Here is a 22,958-nt window from a genome sequence, read left to right on the forward strand (position 1 = left end):
CCCTGCTTTCTCACCTGTAGTTCTCAAGAATAACTGGAGAAAGAACGTACAGAGGGAGGAACTGGCTGAAATGGCTTTGGGATTTGTCCTAGTGCCCCCTAGAAACAGGATGTCCTTCAACTCTTTAGCACTGCAAGTTCTTTCACCACTAAGGTATATAACCCAGGGCATGCTTACTTTCTGGATCCCTCAGCTATGGTGCGACTGGGCATGCGTGGAGGAAACTCTATCAGCCCCAGGCAGCTTTCCTGAGCCTTGGGAGGCTGGCTCACAAAGGATCATAAAAGCTTTTGTCCCTTACTACCTATCTGTGAGTAATCACTCTGCTTCATGTAACCGGTGGCACGTGAGTGTGTTCTGCCTTAGTAGACTCAGATAAGATGGTAACTGGTACACAGTGAACTTGCTTAATAAATCTAGACATCACTAGTATTTCTCTCTAAAAAACACTTGGCTCAAGGTTTTGTTCTGTGTGTGTGTGTACATGTGTGTATTTGTGTGTGTGTTCACTTTAGCTAATAACTGCTTGCATGTAATGACCACTCAAAAACCATGCCTGTTGATTACTAAATATTAAAAGTGACAGGTAATAGGTAGTTCTTTTTTTAAAGAAATAACAACTGGTCTCTACTAAAAAATACAAAAAAACTAGCCGGGCGAGGTGGCAGGTGCCTGTAGTCCCAGCTACTCGGGAGGCTGAGGCAGGAGAATGGCGTAAACCCGGGAGGCGAAACTTGCAGTGAGCTAAGATCCGGCCACCGCACTCCAGCCTGGGCGACAGAGCGAGACTCCGTCTCGGGAAAAAAAAAAAAAAAAAAACAAAAAAAAAAAATAACAACTGTGTATGCTTTTATGCATTTATTTATGAAAAGAATTTCATGTTTTCCTGAGTTGTAGTCATGCCTTTCAAAGGTTTTGAGGTATATAAAAGTGACAGAACGGCATGAGCAAACCCTGAGACATCCATGAAATATTAGACAGATAAGAGACGACAAAACTAAGATAAAACTTCATAGTAGGCAAATGGACAGAAAACACAGAAGAAATGGAAGAATGACTGTAAAAAAAAAAAAAGAAAACCCATGGACTTATCAAACAGAAGTATAGAAGGAAATAATCAACATGATATAAGCAACGTGAAAGAAGATGAGACAGGAAACGTAACTCTAGGGACTATGAGGCTAAATCTCAGGAAAACACATCAAATAAATATGTGAAAATAATGTCATGATGACAGTTCCTCACATAACTCACTATCTGACACATCTACTTTATGATAAGGACATCTCTCAGGAAATACAAATGAAACAATAAACTAAAAGAAAGATTACAAGACTAATATCACTTGAATCAATTAGATAAATTAAATCCGTATTAAAAATCAGCGTGCTTCTCCCTTGAAATTTGATTATAGGATCCATTATGCATACTATGTGAGAAGAATAAGAATGTTATTTACAATAAACGTATGAACAAATACAGTGAATCAATACTTTATTAGTAGTGAATATTAATATTCAGGATATGATGAAATGGCATGTAATGATGGGCACTGCTTATGGTAATTGATTCCACGAGAGGAGATAGTGAAGCATGAGAAGCAAGTCAGGAAACCCACAGGAACCCTGCCCTTTTAGGAAAAGACAGAAGTATAGGATACCTTGAAGAATACAGTGTCCATTATTGATGAAGTAGAACTTCCTGATAGAAAGGATTAAAATAGTTAAAATGAGTTATTTGTTTAAAGGAAATTATAAAGGTCACTTGTTTGGATTGTTAGATATAGAAAGGTCAAAGAGTTGGAAGACAATTCTTTTGCACTCATAATTAAGAGTCTAGATGAAAATTAATGTGAATGTGGCAAAAAAGGAGAAATGGCATAAATTGGACATAAAGAAAACCACCACAAAAGTGAATTATAGTAAGTGGCATTGGTAAATATGTCCCCAAATCCCTTTTTACAGAGGTCCTGAAAACTCCCCTGAGGAGTTGAGGGTGAGATGTCCTACATTCCAAAGACTAAAGCCATAACTACATAGCACTTTATTCAGAGCTTTCGTGAGGAATGCCTACGTTAAGGGCATGCTTTAGTCATGCACTTCAAAGTTTTGGCTTTGAATCATGAACAGTGGACCGTTTATGCATTTATCTTTTTTTATCTGCTTGGCATATTTTGGGAGTAAATGATCCTACAATTTATTGATTTAATGTATTATAGTTCTCTTCTCTAACCTACATGTTTTTCTACAAGTTGAAAAAGGGAACTGCAGTCACTCATCCAAAAGCGGTAAGAAAAGTCAAGATACTATTAAAAATACTAAGTAAGAAAATGGATTGCAGAGTAACACAGAAAAATGCATATAAATAGGAAAAGTGAAGAACTTTTATCTTGCATTTAACAAAACTTGTAACAAGAATTAAACATGAGTAGTCTTTCTCTTCTTACACATCTATTTCACCTTTTCAAGTTGCCCTGTGCCTAACAAAACTGAAGGCTTCAGAGAGAAGAAAAAATACGCACTCACAAACCAATAAAAAGAAGGTATGAAAGGAATGTTCAAAGAAACAAGAGAAGGTTGGGCACAGTGGCTCACGCTTGTAATTGCAGTACTTTGGGACTCTGAGGCGGGTGGATCACTTGAGGTCAGGAGTTTGAGACCAGCCTGGCCAACACGGTGAAACCCTATCTCTAGTAAAAATACAAAAATTAGCCAGATGTGGTGGCAGATGCCTGTAATCCCAGTTACTTGGGAGGCTGAGGCAGGAGAATTGCTTGAGCCTGGGAGGCAGAGGTTGCAGTGAGCCGAGATTGCGCCACTGCACTCCAGCCTGGATGACAGAGCAAGACTCCATCTCAAAAAACAAAACAAAACAAATCAAACAAACAAACAAAAAATTAGAGAAACAAGAGGAGATCTTGGAAATGAAAAGAATAAGATAATTTTAAATATAATTAAGTTACTTGGGGCTGAGTGTTGAGAAAACTGCCCCCAAATCTTCCAAGAAAATAATACATAAAAGAAAAGTTTAAAAAGTTAGAGGATCATTTAAGGGTGCTCCAATACTGAAAAATTAGGAGCACAGAGAAAATGGTAACCACTGAAAACTGAAAGACATTGGAGCAATGCCTTCAAAACCCTGAGGCAAAAAAATTTTCAAACTGGAACTCAATTCCCAGCTAAATCAATCAATGTGAGATAAGAATAAAGACATTTTCAGACATGCAAAATTCCATAAATTTAACCATCTCTGTTCTCTTCTGGGAAAGCTGAAGAAAAGTAATGCCATTGGATCTAGGGCACATAAAATCCCACACAGGGGATATATGAAGGAAATCTCAAGCATGATAGTTAAGAGAGATGCCAGGACATTAGATGTGCAGCAGGTCCGGAGAGCAAACAGTCCAGCGTGAGCCTGAAAAATGGAGGGCTCCAAGAGAGATGCCACCAAGAAAAATAACTGAGAGGTGTCCAGCTTCTGTCAAGAGGCATCTGATGAGTTAGGGATAGGCACATAGAGCAAAAAGCAAATAAGAAACAAAACAATGATAACCACAACAACTAAAAGTGATGTATCTGTGAATATCTACATAGATAATCATATTAATGAAAACAATGGATATTTATTTGGTCTGGGAGAAAGAGGGAAAGAAATCCAGATATGAGTGTGTGTGTGTGTGTATATTGTTGGGGGGGGCCGGACCCAGCAAGAAATCAATATGCACAAGACTTGGGGTGGAGCAAGATGGCAGAATAGAAGACTTCACCAATTGCCACCCCCTCCAGGACACCAATTTAAGAAGCGCATTCAAAACAACCACAAATAGGTGAGCATTCACAATACCTGGATTTAACTTCATACTGCTGGAAAAGGCACTGAAGAGGCAGGAAAAATAGTCTTGAATCACTGATGCTGCCCCTACCCTATTCCCTGGCAGTGGCGGTGTAGTATGAAGAGCATGTCTATGCTCTGGGGTGAGGCAGAGCACAGCAATTGTGAGGCACTGAATCCAGTGCTGCCCTGTTATAGCAGAAATCAAAACAGAACCAAACTCAGCTGACGCCTGCCCACGGAGGAAACATTTAAACCAGCCCTAGCCAGAAGGGAATCACCAATCCTAGCGGTCCAAGCTTGAGTTTCTGCAAACCTCGCAACCATAAGCTAAAGTACTCTGGGGCTTTACATAAATTCGAAAGGCAGTCTATGCCACAAAGACTGCAACTCCTAGGAGAGTCCTAGTTCTGAACTGGGCCCAGAGGTAGTGGACTGGCGGGGTATGCAACATACTGAGACACCAGCAGGGGTGGTTAAGGGAATGCTAGCATCACTCCTCTCCTAACCCCAAGCTGCATAACTCATAACTCCAGAAGGGATCCCTTTCTTCTTCTGAAGGAGATGAGAGGGAAGAGTGGGGAGGACTTTGTCTTGCATCTTGGATACCAGCTCAGCCACAGCAGGATAGGGGACCGGTCAGAGTTGTGAGGCCTTCTTTCCGGGGCCTAGCTCCTGGATGACATTTCTAGATATATCCTGGGCCAGAAGGGAACCCACTGCCTTGAAGGGAAGGACTTGGTTCTGACAGGATTCATCACTTGCTAACTGAAGAGCCTTTGGGCCCTGTATAACAAGCAGCAATACCTAGCTACCACACTGAGGGCCTTGGGTGAGCCTCTGAGACTTGCTGGCTTCAAGAGAGACTCAGCACACTCCCAGCTGTGCTGACTCGAGTGCTTGAGAAAAGCAGAGGGAAAAGTACAGAGGACTTGTCTTGCACTTTAGGTACCAGCTTAGCCACAGGGGCACGGAGCACCAAGTGGGATCTTGGGGTCCATGATTCCAGAACTTGGTTCCTGTGTGGCATTTCTGGACCTGTCCTGGGCCAGAGGGGATCCCACTGCCCTGAAGAGTGAGTCCTAGGCCAGGCAGCATCCACCACAAGCTGACCGAAGACCCCTTGGGCCTAAGGGAACATTGGCAATAGTCTGGCAGTACTCCCCATGGGCCTGTGGTAGGAGTGGCCATGGGGTGAGGATCCTCTGCCTTTGGAAAGGGGAAGAAAGAGTGGGAAGGACTGTAACTAGTGGTGTGAGTGCCAAATCAGCAGAGTGTAATAGAATACCAGGTAGACTTCTAAGCTTTTTGATTCTACTCCCTGGCTCCCACATGGCCCCTCTGGACGCCCCTGGGGTAAGGGGAAGTGGTTACAACAGGCCTTGGGCAAGACCTAATGCTGTGCTGGCTTCAAGTCTGACCCATGGTCCTTCTGGTGGTGTTCAAGGAGATGCTTGTGTCACTGTACTGCTAGCTTCATGAGACTCAGAGCAAGAGAGAAACTATGTGTGATTGGGAGAAAGAAAGGGAAGAGAAGAAGAATCTCTGCCTGGTAATTCAGATAATTCTCCCAGATCTCGTCTAAGACTATACAGGCAATACCTCTACAAGTCTGCAAGAACCACAGTGTTACTGTTCTTGGGATGCCGCCTAAAGCACCACAGCTTAGATTACAATATCCAAGTCCCTTTGAATATCTGGAAAGCCTTTGCAAGAAAGATGGGTACAAAAAAGCCCAGACTGAGAAGACTACAATAAACACCTAATTCTTCACTGCCCAGACACAGACAAACATCTACAAGTATCAAGACCATTCAGGAAAACGTGACCTCACCAAATGAACTAAATAAGGCACCAGGGACCATCCTGGAGAAACAGACAGAATTTAAAATACCTATTTTGAGGAAACTCAAAGATATTCAAGATAATACAAAGACAGAATTCAAAATTCTATTAGACTAATTTAATAAAGAGATTGAAATAATGAAAAGCAGGATAGATCAAGCTGAAAAAAAATTGGTGAGTTGAAGACAGGATAAAAATACATGGTCAGAAGAGACAAAAGACAAAAGAACAAAAAACAATGAAGCACACCTACAGGACCTAGAATATAGCATCAAAAGGGCAAGTATGAAAGTAATTGGCCTTAAAAAGTGGGAAATGAAAGAGATGGGGTAGAAAGTGTATTTAAAGGGATAACAGAGAATTTCTCAAACCTAGAGAAAGATATCAATATGTAAGTCCAAGAAGGTTATGGAACACTAAACAGATTTAATCAAAAGAAAACTACCTCAAAGCATTTAATAATCAAACTCCCAAAGGTGAAGAATAAAATAAAGAACCCTAAAAGCAGCAAGAGAAAAGAAACAAGTAACATACAATGGAGCTCCAATACATGTGGCAGCAGACTTTTCAGTGGAAATCTTATAGGCCAGGAGAGAGTGACATGACATATTTAAAATGCTGAAGGAAAAAAACTTTTTCTCTAGAATAGTTTATCTGGTGAAAATATCTTTCAAACATGAAGGAGAAATAAAGGCTTTCCCAGACAAACAAAACCTGAGGGATTTCATCAACACCAGACACATCCTACAAGAAATGCTAAGGGAGTTTTTAGTCTGAAAGAAAAGGACATTAATGAGCAATAAGAAATCATCTAAAGGTACAAAATTCACTGGTAATAGTAAGTACACAGAAAAACATAGAGTATCGTAATACTGTAATTATGATGTCTAAACTACTCTTAAGTAGAAAGACTAAATTATGAAAGAATCAAAAATAATAACTGCAACAATTTTTCAAGATATAGTACAAGAAGATACAAATAGAAACAACAAAAAGTTAAAAAGTGGAGGAATGAGGTTGAGGCATAGTTTTTAATTAGTTTTCTTTTTGCTTTATGTAAACAGTGTTGTTATAATCTTAAAATAATGTGTCATAAAATAGTGTTTGCAAGCCTCAGTGGTAACCTCTAATCAAAAAGCCTACAACAGATACACAAAAAATAAGCAAATAACTAAATCATATTACCAGAGAAAAATTACCTTCACTAAAAGGAAGACAAGAAAGAGAGAAGCAAGAGAAGATCACAAAACAACCAGAAAACACATAAAAAATGGCTGGAGTAAGTCCTTACTTATCAATAATAACACTGAATGTAAATGGACTAAACTCTCTGGTCAATAGACAGAGAGTGGCTGAATGGATACAAATTCAAGAGCCAGTGATCTGTTGCCTACAAGAAATACAATTTACCTGTAAAGACACAAATTGAATGAAAATAAAGAAATGGAAAAAGATACTCCATGCCAATGGAAACCAAAAAAGAGCAGGAATAGCTATATTTATATGAGACAAAATAGATTTCAAGACAAAAACTGTAAGAAGAGAAAAAGAAGATTACATAATGGTAACAGGGTCAATTCAGCAAGAGGGTTTAACAGTTTTAAATATATATGCACTCAACACTGGGGCACCCATATAAAGCAAATATTATTAAAGCTAAAGAGAGATATAGGCCCCAATACAATAATAGCTGGAGACTTTGATCTGGGCAAAATGAGCAAAAGCAACCACAGCAAAAATGGATAAATGGGGTCACATCAAATTAAAAAGCTTCTGCACAGCAAAGGGAACAATCAACAAAGTGAGGAGACAACTCACAGAATGGGAGAAAATATTTGCAAACTACCCACCTGACAAAGGATTAGTAACCAGAAAAAAAAGGAGCTCTAACAACTCTACAGGAAAAAAAAAAAAAAAAAAAAAAAAAACCAACTAATAATCTTATTTAAAAAATGGACAAAAGATTTGGATAGACAGTTCTCAAGAGAATACATACAATGACAAACAGGCATATGAAATGGTGCTCAACATCACTGATCATCAGAGAAGGGCAAATCAAAACCACAATGAGATATCATCTCACACCAGCTGAAATGGCTTATATCCAAATGAGGTAATAACGAATTCTGGCAAGGATGTGGAGAAAAGGGAACCCTCTAATGCTGTTGGCAGGAAAGTAAATTAGTACAACCACTATGGAGAAAAATTTGGAGGTTCCTCAAAAAACTAAAAATAGAGCTACTATATGATCCAGCAATCCCATGGCTGGGTATGTACCTAAAAGAATGGAAATCAGTGTATCAAAGAGATACCTGCACTGCCATGTTTGTTGCAGCACAGTTCACAATGGCCAAGATTTGGAGGCAACCTAAGTGTCCATCAACAGATGAACAGATAAAGAAAATGTGATACATACACATAATGGAGTAGTATTCAGTCACTAAAAATAATGGTTTTCTGTCATTTACAACAATATGGATGGAACTGGAATTGATTATGCTAAGTGAAATAAGCCAGGCACAGAAAGACAAACATCAAAACCACAATGGGGTATCATCATCTTTTCACTTAACTGGGGGATCTGAAAATCAAAGCAATTGAACTCATGGAGATAAAGAGTTCTAGAAGAATGACTACCAGAGACTGGGAAGGGGAGTGGGAGGGTAGCAGGGATGTGGGATAATTAATGAGTACAAAACAAATAGAAAGAATGAATAAGACCTAGTATTTGATAGCACAACAGGTAACTATAGTCAATAATAATTTAATTATACATTTTAAAATAACAAGTCTAACTGGATTATTGGTAATATAAAGGACAAATGGTTGAGGGGATGGCTACCTCATTTTCCATAATGTGATTATTATGCATTGCATGCCTGTAACAAAACATCTCACGTACTCCATAAATATATATACCTACTCTGTCTCCACAAAAATTAAAATAAAATGAATTTTTAAAAAGTCAACAGGCACTATTAAAACTGAAAACTTCAAGAAACAGCAATATAAATATGTAATACTAGAAATACAGAGGTCAACAGAAGACATAGCTAAAACAGTTGAGAGTAGTTTCCTTTCAAGAGTGAAATTAGAGAATGGTAAAGAATAGGGCAGGAACCCACTGTATTTTGTTATAAGTTTATAGAACAATTTAACATTCTAAACTATGTACAAAAATAATGTGATAGAAAAATTCAACTTAACAAGTGCCTAGGTCCAGGCACAGTGGCTCATGCCTATAACCCCAGCACTTTCAGAGGCTGAGGTAAGAAGATTCTTTGATGCCAGGAGTTCAAGACCAGCCTGAGCACACAGTGAGACTCCATCTCTACAAAAAATAAAAAAAAATTAGTGAGGCGTGGTGGTGGATGCCTGTAGTCCCAGCTAATCAGAAGGCTGAGGCAGAAGGATTGCTTGTGCCCAGGAGTTTGAGACTACGTATGATGAGCTATGACTGTACCACTGCACTTTAGCCTGAGAGACAGAGTGAGACCCTGCCTCCAGTAGCCCAAAAAACAAACAAACAAAAAACAAAACAAAACCAAAACCAAGTGCTTAGGAAACATACAATAAAAATAGAAACAATAATAATATAGTCATAATAACAGCTAACATTCACTTATTTATTATTGTTTATTCCTTACAACAATGCTATGAGGTAGGTACTATCATTTTCTCTATTTTATTGATAAGTAAACTGAGAGAGAGAGAGAGGGTCAGATTTTGCTCGAGATCACCCAGTTAGTAAGTGATTAAACTGGGATGAGAAGTCAGGCGCTTCAGTTCCAGGGCCTACATTCTTAATCAGTGTACTTTACTCCTTAGATTTCATTTTAAATTGATTCTATAAATATTTTATGCAACAAACATTTGCCTCATAGTGCCAGGCACTGTTTTTGGTATTGGGGCTACATGAATGAGTAAAACAAAGACCATGTATTCATGAAGCTTAAAAAGAGGAAAAATAGAGACAATAGGGAAGACACATAAAGCAGGGATAGGGGACAGGATATGATGGTACTGGTGGACAGTGGACCTTACACTGAGCAGACTTGAAGGAAATGAGGAGAAAGCCATATGGGTACTTGTAGACAGAGTGTTTTGGCAGAGGGAACAGCAGGTGCAAAGGCCCTGAGATGTGAGTGTGGATGGTGTGCTGGAGGAACCACTAAGAGGCCAGTGTGTCTGGAGCTCATGGTGAATAAGAGTTGAAGTGGGAGGAGACAAGGTCAGGGAGGAAGCCACAAGGGGTGAGTCACATCACATATAGTCTTGTAGGCCAAAACGAAAAGACTTCAGTTTTTACTTGGAATGAAAGAGAAAGCCACTAAAGATTTTATTTAAAAAAAAAAAGTTTGAAGAGTTTTTCCACTTTCCCTATCATCCTGGTGCCTGACACACATAACCTTCAAATACTTAAAGTATACAATTTGATATGTTTTGACACATTCATACACACATGAAACAATCACCATAATCAAGATAATGAACATATCTATCATCCCAAAAGTTTCTACATGCCCCTTTGTAGCCCTTTCCTCCCACATTCCCCTGGTCCTCACCCCATGCTGGGCAACAACTGATTCTGCTATCTTTCACTATATATTAGTTTACGTTTCCTAGAATTTTACATAAATGTGTTACGTATATCAATTCTTCATTCCTTTTTGTTGGTGACTGAGTTGCTTTCCACTGTTTGGATATACCAACATTGTTTATCCATATACCCTCGATCGAAGTTTTAGTATATATAAGTTGTTTCTTTTTGATTTTACTATTATGAATAAAGATGCTACAAATATTTGTGTACCAATCTTGTTTTGTTTGTTTGTTTGAGACAGTCTCATTCTGTCTCTGTCAGTACAATCTTAGCTCACTGCAACCTCTGCCTCCCAGGCTCAATCAATCCTCCCACCTTGGCCTCCCAAAGTGTTGGGATTACAGGTATAAGCCACCGTGCCCAGCCCCCTGTTGCTTTTTTTGGAGACAGGGTCTTGCTCTGTCACCCAGGCTTGAGTGCAGTGGTGTGGTGTGTACAAGTCTTTTAAGTATTCATGTAGAATGCATAGTAGGTCTACATTTAACATTTTAGGAAACTTCAAAACTGGTTTCCAGAATGTAATATAGTACATTCATTTTGTTATTTTTAGCTATTCTAATTGTTGTGAGTGATACCTCATGGTGGTTTTACTTCCCATTTTCCTAATGAGTAATGATGTTTAACATCTTTGCATATGCAATTTGCCATTTACATATCTTCTTTGGTTAGGTGTCTATTCAAACTTTTCCTTGTTGTTTAACTGGATTGATTTCTTAACATTGAGTTTTCAGAGTTCTTTACATATTCTTGATATAAATGTTTTATAAGATATGTGATTGCAAACATTTTTTCCAAGTCTGTGGCTTTTCATTTTCTGAACTGTGGCTTGAAGAATGTAAGTTTTAAATTTTCATAAATTCCAATTTATCAATTTATTCTTTCCTGGATTGTGTTTTGAAGTTTTGTCAAAGAAATCTTTGCTGAAGCCAACGTAAGTTGGTTACTTTTATGAATCAACTTGACTGGGTCACGAGGTCCCCAGACATTTTACAATATTACTGTGTCTATGTCTGTGAGAGTGTTTTCAGATGAGATTAAATTTGAATTGGTACACTGAGTAGATTTATCTCCTAATTGTGGGTGGGCCTCTTCCAATCAATTGTTTTTTAGAACACAAAAAGGATGAGTAAGAGGAACCTTTTCCTACCTGACTACTTAGATTGAACATCAGTTTCCTGCTTTTGGATTGGAACTAAAAAATTGGCTTTTCTTGGGTCTTGAGTCTGTTGACTATCAGACTAGAAGTTACATCACAGATTTTCCTGGTTCTCAGGCCCTCAGACTCAGACTAGATCTATACCACTGGTTCTCCTGAGTCTCCAGCTTGTCAGCTGAAGACCTTGGGACTTCTCAGTCTCTGCAATTGTGTGAGGCAATTCCTTCAAATAAATCTTTCTATATATAATTATTTATATATATATATATAGGATGCATCTATACACGTGTGTACAGATGCATACACATATGCATGTGCATATACACATACATATGCATGTGTATACATCTGTACACCCATGCATACATATATACACATATATGTGTATACACATATGAACATATGTGTGCATATATGTGTGTATAGAGGTGATATATGTACATATGTATACGAATATATAGGAGGTATAGGTATATATAGGATGGATATATTCCCATATAGATGTATATGTGTATATATGTATATATATATTTATTTATATGAACTCAGTTTCTCTGAAGAACCTGGCCTGTAAACACACCAAAGTTGCAAAGATTTTCTCCTGTGTTTTCTTGAGGTTTTATACATTTAGGTTTTACATTTAGGTCTGTTATCCATGTGGGTTGTTTTCTATGTGATATGTACACATAAATATATTTACTATAGAAATTGGCTCATGTGATTATGGAGGCTGAGAAGTCCCACAATCTGTGGTCTGCAAAATGGAGAAGTAGGCAAGTTGGTGGAGTAATTCAGCTGAGAGCTAGGGAGTAATGGGGTAAGACTTCATCTGAGTTTGTGGGTCCAAGAACCAGGAGTGCTGATGCCTAAGGGCAAGAGAATATGGATCTCCCAGTTCAAGAAGAGAAAATAAATTTGCCATTCCTCTGCCTTTATGTTTTATTCAGGCCCTTAATAGATTGGATGATGTCCATCTGCATAAGAGAGATCTTTACTCAGTCTACCGATTCAAATGCTAGTCTCTTCCAGAAACACCCTTACGGACAAACCCAGAAATATTCATTGAGCAGCTATCTGGGCATCTCTTAGCCCAGTCAAGTTGACACATGAAATTAACCATTACATGCTGTACGGTGTTAGGTGTGGGTTGAAAATATATTTTTTTTCTGCAAATGACAATATACTTGATCCAGTACTATTTGTTGGAAAGACTATGAAACTTTCTTCATTGACTTTGTACATTGGTGAAAATCAGTTAGTTGTCTTTGTACATGTGGTTGTATTTCTTGACCTCTATTCCTCTCTAATGATCTGTTTTTCTATCTTCACATAAATGTAGTCAGGCATCAATTAATGACAAGGATACAAATCTGATGGTGTAGCCTACTACACACCTAGGCTAAATGGTGTAACCTATTGCTTCTAGGCTACAAACCTGTACAGCATGTTACTGTACTGAATCCTGTAGGCAACTGTAATAAGATGGTAAGTATTTGTGTATCCAAACATAACTAAACATGGGAAAGACACAGTAAAAGTATGGTATTGTAATCTTCTGGGACCACTGTCATATATGTGAACCCTCACTGACTGTAATGTCCTTATCTGACTCTACCAGACTGTCTTAATTAATACAGCTTTATAATAAAGTCTTCAAATAATGTAGTGTTAGCATTTCAACTTTATTTTTCTTGTTCAAAGTTGTTTGGGCTAAGTCCTCTGCATTTCCATATGAAATGTAGAATTAGCTTATCTATTTCTGTAAAATTGCCTGCTGGGATTTTGATTTAGATTGTATTTAATCTAGACAATTTGGAGAATACTGATCTTAAGATATTGAGTCTTCTGACCCATGAACAAGGTGTATCTCTCCAGTTACGTATATCTTAAGACTTAGATAAATATCTGGTTCTTAATTATGTGTTCTTTTTCTTGCTTCCTATTGTAAATGTCTTCCTATATCTATTTTGGTTAATATGTATCATGCTAATTACAGTTTTGTTGATTCTCTTGTGCCAACATTTCTGCTTCTATTGGAATCTGTAATCCAATTCATTGCTTTTCTTTTGAAAAGGCTGTTCTTGTCAAATGTCTTTTTTCTTTTTCTTTTTTTTTTTTTTGTTTTTTGAGACAGGGTCTTATTCTGTTGCCCACACTGGAGTGCACTAGCATGATCATGGCTCACTGCAGCCTCAACTGCCCAGTTAGTTTTTAAATGTTTTATAGAGACAGAGTCTCACTATGTTGCAATGGCTGGTCTTGAACTCCTGGGCTCAGGTGATCCTCACGTCTTGGCCTTCCAAAGTGCTGGGATTACAGGTATGAGCTACCGTGTCTGGCCTTTTCAAATGTCTTATCTTGGCCTATGAGTTCATCTTCCTCTGAGAATATTGGCTAGTCTGTCAGGCAATGGCATGGGAAAAGCAACTGGGGTGGCGAGCCTTAGAGTAGACAGGCCCTGGCACCAGAAAACCACAGTCATCACACCCCACCCCATGAAATAACCCCTTTGGTTAGGAGAATACCTTTTCCCTCTTCTCACTCCCGGAGAGAAGCAGAACTAATTCTTCAGCACTGGGTTTTAGAGGAGCTGCAGCAAGGACATTATACTCTTTCACCCAGTTCCATCAAGTTCCTCAAAAACAGCACTGTGAACTACTGAGTTTATTTCGGAAGACACTTAGACCAGAGGTCTGAGTCTTTGTGTGGGGCAGACAGCAGTTCTCCCAAGGCAATGGCCAATGATGAAAAAGTACAGAACTCCAAAGGTTTACCCTGTATTTCATATTTTATTCTCTCTCAGCCAGGCTAGATTGCCTCCTGTCTCAAGTCAAAGCCACCCTGCTTTACATACATAAGTTTAAGATAGCACTTATAATACCAAGGGCTTCTTGAAGTTTCCTATGTATTTTGTCTTTCTAAATTTCTGCTGGGTTGATCTTCAGGGAGGCAGCAGTAATCCTATAGTTCAGAAACTTGATTGTAACAGGAGCTGGGACTGAATTTCTAATGTAAGTAAACATTTAAGGCAGTAGAATTTCCTCCAATTACCATCTAATTGTAACCCACATGTCTTGATATTAATAAAGTTGCTTCTGACACATGAGTTGCTTGGAAGAATACTTTGTGTGTGTGTGTGTGTATCAGAGTTTCACACTTGTTGCCCAGGCTGGAGTGCGATGGCCCCATCTTGGCTCACTGCAACCTCCGACTTCAGGGTTCAGGCGATTCTCCTGGCTCAGCTTCCCAAGTAGCTGGGACTACAGGCGGGGGCCACCCAGCCTGGCACATTTTTTTATTTTTAGCAGAAACAGGGTTTCACCATTTTGGCCAGGCTGATCTCAAACTCCTGAACTCAGGTGTCCGCCCTCCTCAGCCTCCCAAAGTGCTGGGATTACAGGCATGAGCCACTGTATCTGGCCAGAAGTGTACTTTTTAACTGTAACTTTTTGTTTTGGAGACGGAGTTTCACTCTGTCGCCCAGGCTGTAGTGCAGTGGCATGATCTTGGCTCACTGTAACCTCCGACTCCTGGGCTCAAGTGATTCTCCTGCTTCAGCCTCCTGAGTAGCTGGGATTACAGGTGCATGCCACCACGTATGGCTAATTTTGTATTTTTAATAGAGACGGGGTTTCACCATGTTGGTCAGGCTGGTCTCGAATTCCTGACCTCGAGATCCACCTGCGTTGGCCTCCCAAAGATTAACAGGCATGAGCCACCGTGCCCAGCCTTTAACTGTAACCTTAAAAAAAAAAATTTGGTACCAATTGGTAACTTAATCACATTCCAGTAAAGGAATATATTTTTTATGATCCATATTCACTAAAATTTGTTGATACTAGCTTTATGGCCTGGTAAGTAATTTTGTAGTGTTCTATGTGTCTTTGAGAAAAGTGTGTTTTTTCTACCAGTTTGGATGCAAGGTTTTATATAATATTACTAACTTCAGCTTGCTAATTTTGTGTTACAGAAATTTTCCGTTTATAAATTTTCTGGGTGGCTTAAGCTATCAATAATAAGAGTGTTATGATAGTGGGTTAGTGAGTTTCTCCATGTACTCCTATTGCTCTTTGCTTTATACATTTTTGAGGTTATTTAATTGAGTGCCTATACGTTGAATCTTTTATCATAAAATAATGACTTTTTAAAACCTGGTAAAGTTTTTCTTCCTAAATCACTTTGGTATGAGAGCTTTCTTTATAATGCATCTAGCATATATCCTGTTCCTTCTTTAGTTTTCCACCTTTCCCTGCCATATTTCAGGTGTATCTTTTATAAAGAACATATACTAGATATTTCCAATAAGTCCAATCTAATTAGTTCTGCTTTTAACTGACATGTTTAATCATACATTATTTTATTTCATTTTAATTTTTAAAAAACTATTTCTTTTTGGAGACAGGGTCTCACTGTGTTGCCCAGGCTGAAGGGCAGTGGCATGATCATGGCTCACTGTAAGGTCCAACTCCTGGGCTCAAGTAGTCCTCCTGCCTCAGCCTGCTGTGTAGCTGGGATTATAGACATGCATCACCACAGACCATTTAAAAAAAAATTTTTTTTTTTGTAGAGACAGAGTCTTGCATGTTGCCCATGGTGGTCTCAAACTCCTTGTCTCAAGTAATCTCAAAGTGCTGTGGCTTAACACGTGTGAGCCTCTTTGCCCAGCCAACCATAAATACTTCCTGTGATTACTGATCTGTGTGTGTGTGTGTGTTTATATGTATGATTCAATTGTCTAATTTTATGTTTTGTATGTATCTTATTTTCTCAATGCTTTTTCTTTTCACTTTCTTTTTTTTTTGTTTTTGGCAGAGATGGGGATCTCACTATGTTGCCCAGGCTGGTCTCGAGCTCCTGGCCTCAAGCAATCCTCCTGTTTCAGCCTTCCTTCCAAAGTGCTGGAATTAATTATAGGCATACATTGTCATGCCCCTCACTTTTTAAAAAATGGATTATTTGGGGGTGGGGGACAATATTTTAATTCCATTTCCCCCCTTCCACTGGTTTGGTAATTATATACTCCGTTTCTATTGACTTAGAAGTTATTTAGATATTTTACCAATGAATACTTAATGTAGTCTTATCAAGTGTCAAATGCTTGACTGACTAATGAGTTAGACATCTTAAACAATTCAAGGACCTTATATTGGACTTTCACTATAATCACCGACCCTGCAAACTTCACATGCTATTGATGTCCATTATTTTCTTTCTTTTCTTTTTTTTTTTTTGTTTTGTCCATTATTTTAGATTGCCTCTAAGTCCTACAAATTGTCCGGGCACAGTGGCTCATGCCTGTAATCCCAGCACTTTGGGAGGCCAAGGCAGGCAGATCACCTGAGGTCAGGAGTTCGAGACTAGCCTGGCCAACATGGTGAAACCCCGTCTCTACTACAAATACAAAATTAGCCAGGCGTGGTGGCACATGCCTGTAATCCCAGGTACTTGAGAGGCTGGGGCAGGAGAATTGCTTGAATCCGAGAGGCGGAGGTTGCAGTGAGTGGCGATTGCGCCACTGCACTCCAGCCTGGGCAACAAGAGAGAAACTCCGTCTCAAATAAAAAAAAAAAATTTTAAAACGTCCTACAAATGACATTATTACAATTATCACTCTATATAAGCAATGATTATTTATATAAACATTTTAATCAGTATATTGGCTCGTTATTCATTCTTGCCTCTCAGACCTTCCTTGGGACTTTTCTTGAAATACACCCTTTAAAACTTCTTCACAAAGGTCTGTAAACATTCCCTCTTTTTGAAAATCTTAAAATTATTTTACTTCATCTTTGTACATGAAAGATGGATTTCCAGGTACATAGTTCTAGGTTGACAATTTATTTTCATGCAGCACAATGAGGATGATTCCACTGTCTTCTGGCCTCACTGATGCTACTGAGAAATCTGATATATCATTGTCATTCCTTTGTAGATAATTTGCCTTTTATCTTGATTCTTTTAACATTTGTCTTCGCTTTTGGTCTACTATGGTATATTATTAGGTGTGGATTTCGTTTTACTTATCGTGCATGTTATTCACTGTGCTTTTTGTATCTGTATCTATGGGTTTATAACTTTTACCAGGTTTGGGAATTCTTAGCGACTATCTCATCAAATTTCATGTTTTTTTCAGCTATTCTATTCTTTTGATCAAGGACTATATGATTGACTGTATCACAGATCTTCTATGTCTCTTACGTACTCCTTCAGTTTCTCATCTCCTTGAATTTTTATACTATATTCTGTCCATTCTTCAGATGTATCTTTCATTTCACTAATTATCTCTTGAACAATCACCCTATTTCTAAAAATTATATATATTTTTCACTTCTTACTGATTCATCTTTATAGTGATTTGTTGCTTGTTCATTTTATTTCTACAAACGTCTCATCCATAGTTATTTTATAATCTATATCTTATAATTTTAGGATCTGGCAGTCTTAGGAGAAAATCTCTTAGTCGTTTATGTTGACTATCACTGATAGTGAATTATCTCATTTTACGTTTGGTGATTTTTGATTGTCTATATTAGGTATGCTAGGTAGGATTTGCATTTGCTTCTGCAGACACCCAGTGGGATCTCAGTTGACATTTATCTGCACAACATGGCACTTTGAAGCTGTAGTTTGGTTACTTGGGAATGTTAAAGTCAGTGGACAGCACACTATCACTGGGAAGCCATGGGATGCAATGGTGGCTGCTGAGGTCAGTTGTCTCTTCTCAAGGATAAAACAAATGTAAATATCAGGGCAGTTTTTCTAATCAACATTCTGACAAGAAGGGTAGCCATTTTCATCTAAACAAAAATTAAGTCTTCAGAAACCCCATTTGCAAAATTTGAAAACATATTGTCTAAAAAACAAACTGGGGGAAATTCCTGATATTATGGAAAAAATCAACATTGGAAAAAATGAACAAGATTCTAAAAGCACTCTTTAAAAGAGACTACTTTCTTCCCAGTCTTTACTTATTTACATGTTATGAGAATACATATTTCTCTCTCATAAGGTCTAAATGCCACTTAAGTTTAGGGAAAGAGTTTAAGCCCATTTATTAGATTAAAAATGAATTATTATTGTAAATGTTGATCTAAAATTCAATAGTTAAGGGAGATAAATATTTTATTTTAAAAATTAATTATTTTTTAAAAGTTTAAAAAATATAAATAAAATATATTTTTATTCATTACTAGTAATCCTAAAATAGATTCCAATAAACAATACATAAAATATTTTAAGCTGACTTTTTAGAACCAAAGGCAACCTAACAACAATTCATTCCATTCTTATAGGCATAGAAAAAAGAAAATGAATGAATCAAAAGTGATTTTGAATTGCTTACCTGCTGGCTGTTTTCATAGAACAATTTTTCTTATGTCCTCTTTCAGCTCGATTATCTCTCAGAAGCTGATGCTACACAAAGTGTTAAGACAAAGTCATAGAAACAAAAATATTTTCATTATATTATTTTGCAAGTAGGAAAATATTCTCATTCAAAGGGATACTATTCATTTATTTGCCTGGCTGTTTTTTTCTTTTTTTACTGGTTTCTCTTAAAGCAAAGATTGTTAAGTACTACTTTTTCTGGAGTTCAATAGTTTAGGGAGACAAATTTTTCTTTTTAAAATTCATTCTTTATTGTCACTGTTGCAAAATTATCAGTGAGAGTTAGCAATCCAGTTCTTCCTGGACAGCTAAACTGCCCTCAGAGTCAGTTAAGATGTGGCCTGGGGATGGAAGTCTAGAACACAGTTCACTGCAGTAGCCCTGGTTGAAGTAATGCAACCTCTCTTGTCAACGGCCTTCACTGTCTCATTCAGCTGTGAATTTTTTCAGGCTTTGTTACCTATGCTGACATAAAGAGCTAATATTATTTTCTCTGTACCTACTGGCCTACCATGGTAAAGAAACACGCTTAAAACATTCTTCTTCAAAGAAATTATTGGCTTGGAAATATATAATTAGAAAAAAACATATTTGATTGCCTCCTCAAAATGCCTTACCATCCACTTCCCTTCACACTTGCTTTACCCTAACTAATTGGAAAGAAAAAAACAAATAGTCAATATTCTTCACTATGTGCTCACTCAAACTCTAGCTTATCATATTTATGCAGAAATATGATTATATGCAAGACCGGGCTAAAATGAAGTTGTACAGAATATTAGCAATGAACCCCAACAAAAATAAAAGTCTTATAAGTAATAATGCGGGATAGAGCTGGGCTCTAATCTCAGCTGGGCCAGTAAATAAAAAGTCACTGGGTTCCAATAACAGCTTTACCATTAAGTACTTTAGGCAAAGTACTTAACTTCTCTAAGCCTTGGTCTCCACCTGTAAAATGGAGGTAACAATAATATCTACCTGTAACGCTATTGTGAGTATTAAGTAATATAAACCATTTAAAATATTCAGCACTATAAAACTGGAACATAGGAAATGCTGAGAAAGAATATGGCTTAAATGCTATTATTATAATTATGATGATAATTAATGGGACTGGCTCTCGGTAGGTATTATCTGACCAGTATCAATTATTTCTAATGACGAATAACTGCTTTGAAGCGTTCAATTACATCACTTAGAATCAATTATTAGTTTACTTAGCTGTCCTTGAGAAGGAACAGACCTTAATTACATGATCAAGAATATGGTTAGGCTCATTCTTTAAGGAATGTCTGAACTAAATAAGTATTCTTAAATTTTCTCTTAAATGTCTACTTTCCATTCCCATTGCCGCCATCCTAGTTCAGACCACCATTTTCTCTGTCCTGGCAAAGTCTCCCAAATGATCTCTCTGCCTCCAGGCCTGCTCTCTTCTAATCTACTTTCCACACTGCAGACTCTATGAGCTTTCTAAAATTAATCTAATTATATGACTCTATGGAGATCAAACTCAAAATCTTGTACAAGGCTTTCATGACCCTTCATAATTTGATTACATCTCTAAATTCATAATGTATTATGTTTCCTCCTACCCCAACCTATCCTTCTTCTGTCTAAATGATATATCCTAGCCATATTGAACTTGTTAGTTTGGGGTATGTACCATGCCATTGCTCATCTTTGGCCCTTTGCTTGGGTTATGCAATTTGCCTACATCTTCAGGGTTCATGCACTGTGTCTGGAGCATTTCAGTGCTCAAAAAATATTTGCTGAATGAATGGATGAATGAAATAAAGGAAGAGGGAGTGAGATCTGGTATCTGATATGTAGCTGAAGCCATATCTCGTTATTACTACTTATAGAAAAGAGCAACCAGTTATCCTAAATCCATTAATCTGAAAGTGTTTCAATTTAGAAACACTTCGTACCATGAACACTAAATTGTTTCTGAAAATAAAGAAAATTAATTACTTTGGCATTTCTAAGTCTAGTGCCTTTTTTAAAAAAAAATATATATATATATACAAACCAACATTTGTGACACAGATAGCTAGAAGTAAGATGATGAAATCTCTACCTCTACCTTAAATTGATAATAGTTAACAGTTAATTAAGTTTTCTAACTGATAAAAGATACTTGAACACTATTCCTGAGGCTTGTGTTAAAACAGTTCAAACAAAGAACTCAAAATCCCAAACACAATGTTATGAAAAAAAATTAAAAATTTATAGTTTAGTTTTGAAAAATGCAATTATAAGGACCAAAATAAACATTAGGTTGTATCTACCAGGTTTGGATAGTTCTCAGAGAGGCCACCAACCTGGATGAACTTAAATGACATAGCACCCTCTCTGAACGTTGATGTTATAGCTCCTTTTATTAGATTTATATAAGAATATGTTTTATTCTTCAAATTTATAGTTTTGATGGGCTTTGTACATAAAAAAAGTCAAACAATGGCATTACTTAATGCAGTGCATCTATATGTATAAAAGCCATCATAAACTTATTTCACCTTATCAATACAATTATAAATCTGGGGATATGACTGCAACTTTAAAATGAAGCTCAGATAAAACTACAGAGATCTCTGGGTCATGAATCACAAGTTAGTATGTGAGCTTAGATCTTTTATGGGGCAAAGACAAAAAAAAATAATCTAAGGTGTTACTTGAACAACATATATTTGCATTTAGAAGGCTCCTCCTGGCCAGGCATGGTGGCTCACGTCTGTAATCCCAGCACTTTGGGAAGTCAAGGTGGGCAGATCACCTGAAGTCATGAGTTTGAATTCAGCCTGGTCAACATGGCAAAACTCTGTCTCTACTAAAAATACAAAAATTAGCCAGGCATGGTGGCAGGTGCCTGTAATTAATCCCAGCTACTTAGGGAGGATGAGGCACAAGAATTGTTTGAACCTGGGAGACAGAGATTGCAGTGAGCTGAGGTTGTGCCATTGCACTCCAGCCTGGGCGAAAAAGCGAGACTCCGTCTCAAAAAAAAAAAAAAAAAAAAAGAAGACTCCAATATATTTTTTTTTAAAGTCAGATTATGAATTCAAAATAAACAAGAATCCTTGAACCCTGCTCTAATAAGCAAGAGTAGGTCAAAAGATTTTGAAAATTTTTTCATTCTTCTTGATACATATTTTTTTCTGTTTCCTTGGACTCCTATCAGTGTCACAAGTGAGGTTACTTTTCTGGGTTCCGACTCAATAATGTCAACTCTGATCAAAAACAGAACTTCTGAATATGGTGCGAAGTGCTTCTTACCTTCCAACTTTCAGATTGCTGGACTTAGGCCAAACGAAGATACAATCCCCTTATTAGTGACCTGCAGATGTATATTAAAAAATAACTCATATAAGAATTACATTAAAATCTGTAAGTAAAAACCTACGTACACAATTTGAAAAACTGCTGAATTAAACCAGGAAGAAAAGTATACCTTGTGGATAATGGTTTTTACATTTACAAAAAAGGAACTAAGAGTTTCTGTGGCTATTCATGACATTTTTCAAGATTATTAAAAGTCTCAAATCTCAAGAGGAAAGACAAAGAGCAGAAATCTCATTCTCCACCAGTCCTCCCTTTACTACCTGGTTATACATAAGGCACTCAAGCTCAGGAGTGCCTCTACTGGCAGCCACTGTTGAGGTAATTCCTCAAATGTCAGACAAATAATTTCAAGTCTCTCCGCACTCAGCAGTGTCCTCAAAATTAAAAGGGGAACTAGGTAAAATCCAAACTATGATCTGACTCACTAAGATACTTCTTGTAAACTCAGTCAAAATGCCTCAAGGAAGCAAAGCTTCCTTCCACCCCTGAACTAACTTTGACATTTCTCTTTTGTGGCCTTCATAGTGCCTTCTCTATGGTTTTCTGAAACATTTATCAACATAGTATAATTACTGCTTACCTTCTCCAGACTATGACCACCTCAGGGGAAAAACTGTGTTTTTTTTTTTACAAATATCTCTTTTGATAAAAACAGAGAGTACTCAACAGATAGTGGCTGGTGGGTAAGTTATTTAATAAATGTATAGTAAAGGCATGATCACTATGCATGGTAAATTGAAATGGGACTTAGCACTGAAGAATAGCAAGAAAGAAGAATCATTAAGATGGAGAAAGGAG

General features: G+C 37.5%; 1 protein-coding gene across 1 annotated transcript in view; it reads right to left on the minus strand.

Annotated features, from left to right (window-relative positions):
* The window catches only part of GPATCH2 (G-patch domain containing 2), a 201,011-nt gene that overhangs the window by 42,985 nt on the left and 135,068 nt on the right, over positions 1-22,958 (minus strand). The window contains exon 8 of the mRNA XM_023203723.2: positions 18,778-18,848. Within this exon, the coding sequence (XP_023059491.1) occupies positions 18,778-18,848 (71 nt within the window). The remainder of the gene's footprint in view (positions 1-18,777; positions 18,849-22,958) is intronic.

This window comes from Piliocolobus tephrosceles, chromosome 1 (assembly GCF_002776525.5).
Source record: "Piliocolobus tephrosceles isolate RC106 chromosome 1, ASM277652v3, whole genome shotgun sequence".
NCBI classification, from domain to species: domain Eukaryota; kingdom Metazoa; phylum Chordata; class Mammalia; order Primates; family Cercopithecidae; genus Piliocolobus; species Piliocolobus tephrosceles.